A 12,429-nucleotide genomic window follows, 5' to 3' on the forward strand; every position below is an offset into this window, starting at 1 on the left:
TAGATTTTTTTTAAATATGTGTCTGATTCTTACTTCCTTATTTTGTCCTGTGCCAAAGACAGAGTACAAAGCTCTCATTCTGGCGAACAAGGTCCTGCTTCCTTTCTAACTGCATCTGCATCCCTTCCCCTCTGCCTCTCTGTTGTTCTCATCTCGGTGTTTCTGTGAGTCAAGTTTTTACCCAACTTAAGATCTTCAAATGTACCATTTTCTTGATCTGCAATACTCTTTCCTTCACTCTCCATTGCTGATTCTTTTTCTATAGTTAAGTTTTGGTGTAAATAATGCATCCTTAGGCCTTTCAGCAAACCTATTGAAATTGTTCAACCTGTTGGTTTACAACATGTCATCCTATTTGTTTTCCTCCTTAACTCTGGTCTGTAGAAATCACATTAGTTGCTTATTTGATACTTAATTCTTGTCCTATCTATCTATCCCCCACCTTGCAGATAACAGAAGATGCTTCACAAGGTTTAAGGCTATGCTTGTTTTGTTAAGTATTGTATACCTAGTACAGAATTCTGGGTATAGTATATTGCTCAGAAAAATAATATGTGTGTGTGTGTGTTTGTGCGCACAACTACATATATATATATGTATATACACATTCATACTCATACACATACACACATAATGTGTTTTTCAGGTTGGTGCATAATAGAAAATAGAAAATGTCTAATGGAAAAGGTCTAAGAGTCATTCTTTGTAGCACCAGAGGCAAATATAGTAGCTAGTAGATATTACAGAGATGAAGATATTGCCTTAATGAAAAGAAAAAAAAAGTCAATTAGAATTTTCCCCAAACACTATACATGATGTAGATTGCCTCCAAATACTATAAACTATAAACAATGTAGATATTATATCTAACTGGAATGGATATTATATCTATCCTGCCTAGTAGAGAAGCATTGAAGGGGATTCCCGAATTTGAATAGAGAGGTGGGACTAGTGACCTCTAAACTTCCTTCTAAATCATATGATTCTACGACCTCCATATTTGTGTCATCTGTCTTGGCACCACAAATGCTCTTTAAGTATATCACAAAATATTTCTCTAATGAACTCCTGAGAAGAAAGATGCTGTTTTAAGATATCTTGCTTCAAGTAAATTTAGACAGTGTGTAATAAATAGTTTCTCTTAAAATTAAGATTGCCTTGATTTAAAGGTCAGGTAGATGATTTGGTTTGAAAGTCCTGGCATAGTACAGATAATTATAGAATCCACACATAAAATCAGTGAAATTGCTTTATAATTATGTTTTATAAAAACACATACAATGAGTTCACTCTCTGCCTAAATGTCAGCCTAGGAAAAAGTACGTTAATTGTATTTGTTTGGAGCTATTCTCAATACAAACAATTTAGGAACTACAATCTGGTGATCTCAGTTTATAGGGAAGGTATACACATCCTATGCAATTGAGTATTTTTCTATGTGTGTAGTAAGGTATAAAGAATACTTGTTTTGTGACGCTATTTTCAAACAGTAAAATATAAGACGGGAGGGATGAACATCACATATAGCAACTATACATTTAAAATATGTAATCCATTCATTTATTTCTGACATTCTGTTAGGAATGTTCATATTCTTCAATATTTCTATGTGCATGGTGTTGTTTGTGTTCAGGTAATTGCTTTGAATAAAAATAAAAGAAAAATATAATGCTGAGAATTGCACGAAATATTCTATCCTAAAACAAGTAGCACACGGTACAAAATGATTTCACTATATAAAACAATAATTATATCTAAAATTATGTGATTACTAAACTTGGCTAGTAAAATGTAGTGACATGTAGTGGCTTTGAGTAAATTTTTAGAGACAGGCTGCTGGGATTTAAACATCTACTCAGTCACTTAATAATTTAATGGTCATTTGCAAATCAGTTACCAGTTTCTTCTTTGTAAAACAAAGATGAGAATAGCAATTAGTTAAAAGATTATTTGATGATTACAGAATAGGAGCATAGTCAGCCCATTTATCAAAATGCCTGGCCCACGGTAAATGTACCAAAAAAACAAAAACCAAAAAAACAAAACAAAACAAAAAAAAAAAATCTTTGCTTTTTTCTGAATACATTAAATTTTAATACCCTTTAAAAATCAAATTAATTGATTCTCTCAATTGATTATTTATCTTGGTGTCAAGCCGTCTAAAATGGAGAATTATAGTCCTTGTCAGAGTAAATCAAGTAAATATATCCTTTATACTGTTTATTTCAGTTAACTGTATTTTGACATGTTAATTTAGCAATTCAAAATGTAACTTTTCCCATTCTGGCCATTCATGTGTGAATTTAATTCAAACTTGCTACTACTAAATACATAAAAAAAATTTTCCTCCTATCAAGCTGATCAAATATTATTACATACCCATTAACAGGATCCACCACAATCCCTCTGGGATGGGACATTTCTCCTTCTAGAAGAGTCTTCCGACTCTGAGACGCTTTTTCTAGCCGGGCCACGTTAATCGTCTTCCTATGGCCATCGTTTGTCCAGTAGAGGTTATTTCCAATCCAGTCCACAGCAATGCCTTCCACATTATCCAGATCTGTAAAGAGAAAAAAACAAGAGAGCAACGCATTTTATAATAGTGCCCACTGCTTATGTTCTAGTTAATAAAATATTTAATTCAAAAATGAATGGATTCTGATTCGTGGATTCTTTATTTTTTTTTTTTTTTTAATTTTTTATTTATTTATGATAGTCACAGAGAGAGAGAGAGAGGCAGAGACACAGGCGGAGGGAGAAGCAGGCTCCATGCACCGGGAGCCTGATGTGGGATTCGATCCCGGGTCTCCAGGATCGCGCCCTGGGCCAAAGGCAGGCGCCAAACCGCTGCGCCACCCAGGGATCCCTCGTGGATTCTTTATAGTGTGATTTTGGAAAATATCATTCCATACCATATTTTATTTTGAATGCCTTTCTATGTGAGTGGCAGGCCCTGTCTCAATATATCTTAATTGAAACAGTGATTTGCAGGAAAACAGGAAAATATAAGAGGTGACATATCACAGGGAGAAAGTTCTGAGAACATAAATATAGTTACTGACTGTTTAGTAAAAAAAAAAATTGAGTAGTATGAACAAGTACTATGTTCAAAAAGTAAGCATAGTGAAACTCACAATATGTAATCTGAGTAATCAAAATAATAGGAATCCTCTTGCTAAGAGATGAACAAGAGGCACACCTTTGAAAGTCCCAAAAGGTTCTCATCATGGAACTGCACAAACAGTGAATCTCAAACACTGAAATATTTCTCTATATTCTAGACTTATTTTATTTTATTTATTTATTAAAAAATATTTATTCATGACAGACACACACACACACACACAGAGAGAGAGAGAGAGAGAGAGAGAGAGAGAGACAGGCAGAGACACAGGCAGAGGGAGAAGTAGGCTCCGTGCAGGGAGCCTGACGTGGGACTTGATCTCCAGTCTCCAGGATCACGCCCTGGGTGGGGGGTGGCACTAAACAGCTGGGCCACAGGGGCTGCCCTCTAGACTTATTTTAAAAAGGACATTAGTACAGACTTCTGTAAGATACAGGCAGTGGTAATTCAAAGAAATATAAATATATAATCTTATAAGTTCAACTAATTCAAACTCCTCACAGAAAGGAAAATGCCAAGACTTTAAAATGAAGGGTTATCGTCTATTATCACACAAGAAGTGATAGAATTGGAACAAAAATTCAAGTCACATGATACCCAGTGTAGATATCTTTGAAACTGCACTATTCCTGGGGTGAATCCTGCCCTTGCTTTTTGCCATTTTATTAACAACTTTCCAAACTGCCCACAATATCATAAAGGTAGTTCCATCTCTGTGCTGCATGAGAAATTACCGTGAATTCCTTTTCTTCTTTCGAAACCAAGGAAGTCTTTGTCTCTTTTCCTCTTGAGTATGAGGTTGAGCACTGAATTTACTGGATGAAGCAATAGGTAGGAATACACTAGAGACAGAACTATTGGTTCACACACTACTGGCATATCTTTTGTCATTCCCTCCTATGCACATGTACTAAATATTTACTATATCCTGGTTTTTAATCATGAGCCTTCTGGCCTTGGAGAAAAATAAATTTTTCTTTTGAGGCCCTTAGTGCTCATCAGCATGTACCCTGACTCACGATGACTAATACAAAGTGTGATTTGATCTAACTGAAAATCCCATTATGGTGAATCAGATATGTTCTCAATTTCACTAAGCTATTTGCTTCATTACCATCCAGTATGAGTCATTTTCACAGGTTAATTGTGTCTTTGCTTAGAAAAAAAAGTTTAATTTTGTCTTTACTTTATTGACACTTAATTTTACTGAGCACTTTCCTGCTCTGGCATAATGGAAAAATAATAGCTGTTTACTCTTTTCCTTTATATTTATTAATAGTCTGCGGTTGATTTTTATCTTGTTAGTTGGTTTTCAAAAACTGTATTACATTTGAAATCTACTCCAGCATGGACACTTCCATCTTTAATAGCCCTCTTATTTTTATAAATTTTCCTTTTGACATCTAACTTGACACTTTTTATTTATTTTTCATCTGAAGCAGTTGCAAACTATATGGATGGAAATTTTGCTTCTGACACTTGGGTAAGCAACTCAGTCACTTTGATCTTTAATTTCTCCACTCATCAACTAAAGATAATCATGGCACTTACACCACAGGGCGATAGCAACAAGGGGTAACATAACTACTGCATGTAAAGCACTCAGCATACTGCCTGCAATATTGTAAATTCTCAATACTATGTTAAACTTTACTATTTTATCAGGATAAAAAATATTTTATACATGTCTTGGTTCTTTTCCTTATGATTGTTACTTGATAGAAATATTCTTCATGTTTTACTCTTAAAATGATTATTTAATAATGTTTCCTTGCATTTTGATTAGTGGCCAACTTTACTTGGAAATAGTATATGCAGAGACAATTGTGAATAAATAGTAAGAGTGAAATGGACTTGAATTACAAAATTGGGAAGATTCTGTCCCTAATTATATTGTTAGACTTTCTTCAGAATGAAATGCTTGAACGGCATAAAGGAGTGATTAGGATCACAAGTTCTCAAATTACAAGGCCTAGGGTTTGCCACTCATCATATCTCTGAGTGAATTACTTAACCTTTCTATGCTTCAATTTCCTAATCTTTAAAATGGGTGTAATGACAGTGTTTAAATTATAGGATTGTTTTAGGATTAAATGAAGATATGTAAAATACTTAAAATAATGGTTGGCACATGGTAAATGTTATATAAATATTGTTATATTATTACTAATAACATCATCATCATAATTTTCCCTTTAGCTTCCTATCTAGTTTGTTAAGATAGCAATGAAATAATTAGCTTAGTGGTTTTTTTTTAAGATTTATTTATATATTTGAGAGAGAGAGTGAGCACACACACAAGTGGGAGGGGAGAGGCAAAGGGAGAAAGAGAGAATCTTAAGCAGACTCCTTGCTGATGCTGAGCCCAACACAGGGCTTGATCTCACCACCCTGTAATCATAACCTGAGCCAAAATCAAGAGTCAGGTGCCTAACTAGTGAGCCACCTGCACCATTAGCCTAATTTTTTTAAAAAGCTGTTTGTGTGTTTGTTTTGTTTTATTTTCTCTTGAGGGAAAAATGAGGCTAAATAAACATTTTAAAATAAAGAAACTCATAAAATAGTCTATGTGCAAATCCTTTTTAGGCTATCTTTAACAAGGAATGGAGGGATTACCTGTCTTGTAGGACAAAGCCTAAACAATCAGTGAATCACTTTTTCAACAAATATACATTGATAATGAAAATATTCTGACTTCCTATCATATGGTATCTTCCTTAGCCTATGGCTGATGGAACACTAAAACACAGGAAATTGGTTTTACGTGCATTTGATTTTTTATTGAAGAAAGTTTGCTTAGAGCCTGCCTGAGATGGACTACCAAGGACTCTATGACAAAAATCCTTCAACTGGGGATCAGGACATAGGAAAGTTCATGTCATTCAAATCTCAAACAAACATAGATGAGTACAGAGATATGAATTACCAGCTTAAGATAAAAACACATGACTATTCAAATATAAGAAAAGTGTTTGATAAAGTTGATAAAACTTATTAGAGTAGATTGTTTTGATATCTTTGGAGAGTTCAAGTATTCTACATTTCAAAACCAACATTCATGACTATATTTTTATTTTTATTATTATTATTAAACCAGTAACAAAAATAAAAATGTGTTTTTTTCAATCTGGCAAAATTACCCTTAAATTTAACAAAATACTTGTTTTCATTTATCAATAAGGAAGGATTCTCAACATTTGTACTCCTTCAAAAAAAAAAAAAAAAGACAACAAGATCACAAGACAGAAAGATCCAGTAGATAATGTTTTCTTATAGTTTTTTTAATTAACATATCATAATAACATATCATAACACTCATTCTTTTTTTTTCATAACACTCATTCTAAGTGAAGAGTTGAGACATTTATCTATAGACTTCAGATTAAAAACAGATTTTTAATGTACTCTATGAATGCTTAAGATTAACATATTGCTTTGTCTCAAATTGTTAAACTTCCCATCATTGTTTCTCTTTAAATACCATTCTAGTACTTTAAGAATAACTTTTATAAATGGGCAAAATTATGACTAGCATGCTAAAACACACACACACACACATCATCAAAAGCTATACTTTTCACTTAAGTGAAAAATTCTTGAAGATAACAATTTCTTATAGGTGATATCTACCATTTAGGAAATGAGGATGAATAAGAGATAATACAACTTATATAAATTAAGGAGAATAATTATGTAGAATTAAAAGAAATATATAATTAGAAAAGCTATTTAAATGAATTTAATACCTAGAACTAGATAAAGTAAGTATTTGAAAAAGAGTAAAGAAAAACATACTTCTAAGATATCATTACAGGTCTGATTTGTATTATTACATATTTTATGAAACAGAAGAAGATTGAAGTTTTATGTATTTAAAATAAAATTATTTACTTCTAAAAATGGGTCCCAGATTTCTTTTTATTTTTAAGGAAAAGAATGTGACAGTGGCTTTAGTTTTTTTAAGGTGCATATACTGGATCTCCAGAGTAATTCATAAGTCTTGATTCTTTACAAGAGAATCTGATCAACATGAGGGATTAATTAGAAATTATACACCATGATTGGCATCATAAAAATACAATGCTTATATTTTCCCATTGTATCCTTAAGGATTTTCTATCCTTAATGTGAACATTATTTTTCTGAGTTGGAATGAAGTATTGCAAAAGTGTTTCCATGAGTGCAGAGGATGATCACATGCCTTAAACAACTGGATGTGAGTATGCCATGTAGACATGCTTAGGGCCGGAGGTGCTTTACCTTGCCTCATAATCAGTACTTGGACAATTCAGAGTCAGTGCTTGGACAACTCTCCTGCCTCATATTCATGTAGTTCAATTCATCCAAATCCTCTCTGTGTATTTCAATGTGGCCTAAGGCATCACAGCTTATATGTATCTGACACGAGTGAATGAAGTTGATTTAATTAATAGTGTGGCAGTTACGTTTGCCTGCTAAATTTCCTATCTCCTGAGGTTATAGGAATCTTTGGCCAGACTGAAGTTTTCTATATTATCTGTCCCCCATGGCCAGCTGAGGCTGATGTTCTCATCCTCATTTACATTCCAAGTCCTTCTTCAGATCAATTAACTGGTCCAAGAGGGTAAATACACAGCTATTTTAATCAGAACAAAATACTTTGCTGTTGTATTCAAAGAGATGTGTGAAGTGCATTTAGGGTTTTAAGATGAACAGAATATATTAAAGCATAGTATCTTCCTTTTATCATCAAAATCATATTGTTAGTTTCAATTTGGGAAGAGGGTGATACGGACTGTCTCTATTACATTCGAATATTTCATCTTTGAAATAGTGATGAACATAGATAAGAATAAAGAGAGTGCCACAGGAAGCATCACAGTTACCAATAAACTAATCTAAAGTGATAATTCAATGGAAAGTTTTAAAAAAAAATTGTAAAGAACGGAGTTTTTACCCTACTTTCAAGCTAACAAATTAGCCCATTACTGTATCATGGATGATGGCCAAAGACACAAGGCTTGTAAGTCAAATATAAAGAACTTTATTACATAGTAAGCAGTATGGTCATCAGCAGAATGATATCAGTTCCTTTGACTCCAAAGTCTCATGGGGATGACTGGGTTGGGCCCTTACAGATATATTCACAATCAGCGAGTTATATTACAAAAAATAAACCTAGAGTTAGGAAACCCAAATATTTTATAAAGGGCAATAAACAAAGCTTCCTTTTACATTGTAGAGATAAACTACCTCTTTTTCCAAGGCTTTTTCCTATAAATGTTTTGATTGACTTCAGTATAAAAGGCAATAATTGCCTCACTCTAAGACATGCAGAAATGTGAGTGATTCATGGAGAATTATCTCCCAAGAGAAATCACAGAAGTCATACATTGGTAGTCTTTAATAAATAATAAATAATAAACAGATGAACAAATTAGTGTGCAAATATGACTACAAATAATCATCACTCTTGGGTTCTAAGCTATTGCTCTATGGGAATTATTTATTGATTTATACTACCACATCTTGAAGCATTTTGTTCACCTGGCTATGTGTGATAGTTAACTCTATGAGTCAGTTTGGCTAGGTCAAGGTATATAGAGATCTGATTAAACAGAAGTCTGGATATTGCTGGAAAGATATTTTTTAGGTGATATTAACATTTAAATCCATACATTTGGAGTAAATTACCCTCCATAATGTGGGTTAGTCTCATCCAGTCAGATGAAAGCATTAAGAGAAAACAGACTGAAGTCTCCTAAGGAAGAGGAAATTGAGTTTCTTTACTGTCTTCAGACTTGAGGTACAAAATCAATTTTTCCCTGGGTCAACCATGTCAGGTTACCCTATAGATTTTTGACTTGCCATCTTCCATAATTGTGCAAGCCTATTCTTTATGTTTCTCTCTCTCTCTCTCTATCTTTATGCATACATCCTATTGGTTCTGTTTCTCTGAAGAACCTCATTACACCATCATCATTGGAAATTATTTTGCTGAATGCTCTGAGCAGAAGAAAGATACTTCACATTCATTCTTTTCAGATGAAACTCTGGAAAGTACACACTACAGAGGGCAGAGATGCTTCCAATTTAAGAATGCTCTTACAGACCTGCAACGAGTATATAGCTCATTTTTATAATAGTCTACTATTAATTTTAAATAATATCAGAGTTGTATTATAAAGAATTTTAAATGTTTTTATTTTTTGTAAATTCTGATTTCGCTTCTCTTTGAGATAGCCAATTCTTAGAGAAAAGGGCCCAGCCAGGAATATGTCTTTATTTTGTGAACTAACTAAACCACTTAGAAGAACTGATACTATTAAAATGTCCATATTTCGCAAAGCAATCTACAGATTCAATGCACTCCTTATCAAAATACCAACAACATTTTTCACTGAACTAATACTAAAATTTGTATGCAACCACCAAAGACCACAAATAAAGCAATCTTGAGAAAGGAAACAAAGCTGTAGGCACCATAATCCCAGTTTTCAAGATATACTATAAAGTTATAATAATCAAATGCCAACATACTGGCACAAAAATAGACCAATGGCACAAAAACCAATGGGACAGAACAGAGAGTCCAGAAATAAATCCATACTTATGTGGTCAATCTACATCTAAGCAGGCAAGAACACATAATGGGGGGTAAATTGGACAACTACATGCACAATAATTAAACTGGACCATTTTCTTATGCCATACATAAAAATAAAATCAAAATGGATTAAAGACCTAAACATGAGACATGAAACCATAAACCTCCTAGAAGAAAACAAAGTCAGTAATTTGTTTGACACTGGCCTTTGCAATATTTTTTCTGGATTTGTTTCCTCAGGCAAAAGAATCAAAAGCAAAACTAAACCATGGGAACTACCTCAAAATAAAAAGATTTACACAGCAAAGGAAACCATCAACAAAACAAAACAGCAACTTACTGAATGAGAGAAGATATCCACAAATGACATATCTGATAGGAGATTAATATTCAAAGTATGAAAAGAACTTTTACAACTCAACACCAAAGAAACCCCAAATAATCTAACTAAAAATGGACAGAGGACCTGAGTAGACATTTTTCCAAAGAAGACGTACTGATGGCTAACAGACACATGAAAAGATGCTCAATATCACTAAGCACCAGGGAAATGTAAATCAAAACCACAATGAAATATAAGCTCACACCCGTCAGACTGGCTGGAATCAAAAGAGACAAGAAGGAATAAGTGTTGGAGAGAATGTGGAGAAAATGGAAACTTGATGTTCTGTTGGTGGGAATGCAAACTGGTGCAGCCACTTAAAAAAAAAACAAAACCGTTTGGAGGGGCACCTATGTGGCTCAGTTGGTTCACTGTCCCCTCTTGGTTTCCGCTCAGGTCATGATTTCAGGGTTGTGAGATTGAGCCCCCTATTGGGCTCTTCACTCTATAGGGAGTCTGCTTGAATTTCTCTCCCTCTCCCTCTCTTTCTGCCTCTTCTCTTATTTGCAGACTCTCCTCTCTTTCTCTCAAATATATATATATATATATATATATATATATATATATATATATATATATTTTAAAAGGCAGTACGTAGGTTTCTCAAAAAATTAAACATAGAAATACCATATGATCCAGTAATTCTACAATGTGGTATTTATCTAAAGAAGACAAAAACACTAATTCAAAAAGATATATACACCCCCATGTTTACAGCAGCATTATTTACAATAGCAAAGATATGGAAGCAACTCAAGTATACATCAATAGATGAATGGATAAAAAAGATGAGATGCGCACATATACACAGTTATTACTCAGTCACAGAACAGAATGAGATCTTATCATTGCAACAGGAATGGGCCTAGATGATATTATGTTAAGTGATATAAGTCACAGGAAAAACAAATATCATGTGATTTCACTTATATGTGGAATCTAAAAAAAAAAAAAACAAATGAAGAAAGAAGGAGACAAACAAAAGCAGAAACAGATCCATAATACAGAGAAAAAAATGATGATTGCCAAAGAGGAGGTAGGTGGGGGATGGGCAAAATGGGTGAAGGGGACTGAGAGATACAGGCTTCCAGTTATGGCATGAAAAGAACAGGGATGAAAGGTACAAATAGGGAATACATTCAATGATAATGTAATAGGGTTAGATGTTGACAGATGATAGCACAATACACAGAGTTGCCCAATCACTACATTGTACACCTGAAATTAATATAATATTGTGCATTAACTATACTTGGATAAAAATGAGGGCAGCCCCGGTGGTGCAGCGGTTTAGTGCCGCCTGCAGCCCAGGGCCTGATCCTGGAGACCCTGGATTGAGTCCCACATTGGGCTCCCTGCATGGAGCCTGCTTCTCCCTCTGCCTGTGTCTCTGCCACTCTCTCTCTCTGTGTCTCTATGAATAAATAAATGAAATCTTAAAAAAAAAAAAGGAAATGAAATGAAACAAACACACAAAAAAACAAAAACTAAACAATCCAGAACCATACCTCCTCTCTCTGGTCTTCAGGCCAGGTGGCAAAATTCCTCTGCCTTAAAACCATCCCAGGGCCAGGTCCCAAGCAACTATCACCCTTATCATTTAAAGTCCAATGGAATTATTCACACTAGCCACTTCTAAAGTGTTTATCTTGCTTGTTTTGTCTTTCCACCAGAATGCCAATAAAGGCTGTTCATTAATGCCTTCCCCGTCACTCCTGTCTTCAACCTCCTGACCACCACCCTGTGTCATTCCTATGTGACCCTGTGTGTTGTGCTGTGCTTTCTGTCTCTGACCCATGGATACCATCCACTGTGTTTCCCAGAGCCTCTCCCCTGTCTCCTCTTGTGGCTGTACCTAACCATCTCATGAAATAATACAACATATGCATCCTCATTGTGAATGAGGAGAAAGTAATTTCCATTAATGCCCTTTACTATCCAATTCTGCCTACTTAGCAAGAGAGAACAGAGCAAAAATTGCTTTAACTTCTGAACACAAAATAATATAGCTATTCTTGAATATTCCTTTTAGGCCCATGAAATAAGTTATAATTTACAAAATAAAACATTTTGGAACTTACTGCATTAACACTAAATTACTCAATCTCTTTCATAGTAGATGAAAAGGCAACTCCATTAAAATTGCTTGAGCAATTTAACTTCAAAGAAAGTGATTTTTTTTATTAGTTATGTTTTCTAATAGGTTCCATAGTGTTGCATTTGGTCATTTAAACATTCAAACTGTTGCACCACTTCAATTGATACTTTTTAAGGGAACTTAAAAAAAAAAAGTAGCTCACACTTTTCTTAGGCATCATGCTTTAGGGAAAGATACTG

At 34.1% G+C, this 12,429-nt stretch overlaps 1 protein-coding gene across 1 annotated transcript in view; it reads right to left on the reverse strand.

Moving 5' to 3' along the window:
• Positions 1–12,429, reverse strand: part of LRP1B (LDL receptor related protein 1B) — a 1,815,754-nt gene that overhangs the window by 709,664 nt on the left and 1,093,661 nt on the right. Inside the window, exon 12 of the mRNA XM_041739937.1 lies at positions 2,380–2,560. Within this exon, the coding sequence (XP_041595871.1) occupies positions 2,380–2,560 (181 nt within the window). The remainder of the gene's footprint in view (positions 1–2,379; positions 2,561–12,429) is intronic.

This window comes from Vulpes lagopus, chromosome 24 (assembly GCF_018345385.1).
Source record: "Vulpes lagopus strain Blue_001 chromosome 24, ASM1834538v1, whole genome shotgun sequence".
Taxonomy (NCBI): Eukaryota; Metazoa; Chordata; class Mammalia; order Carnivora; family Canidae; genus Vulpes; species Vulpes lagopus.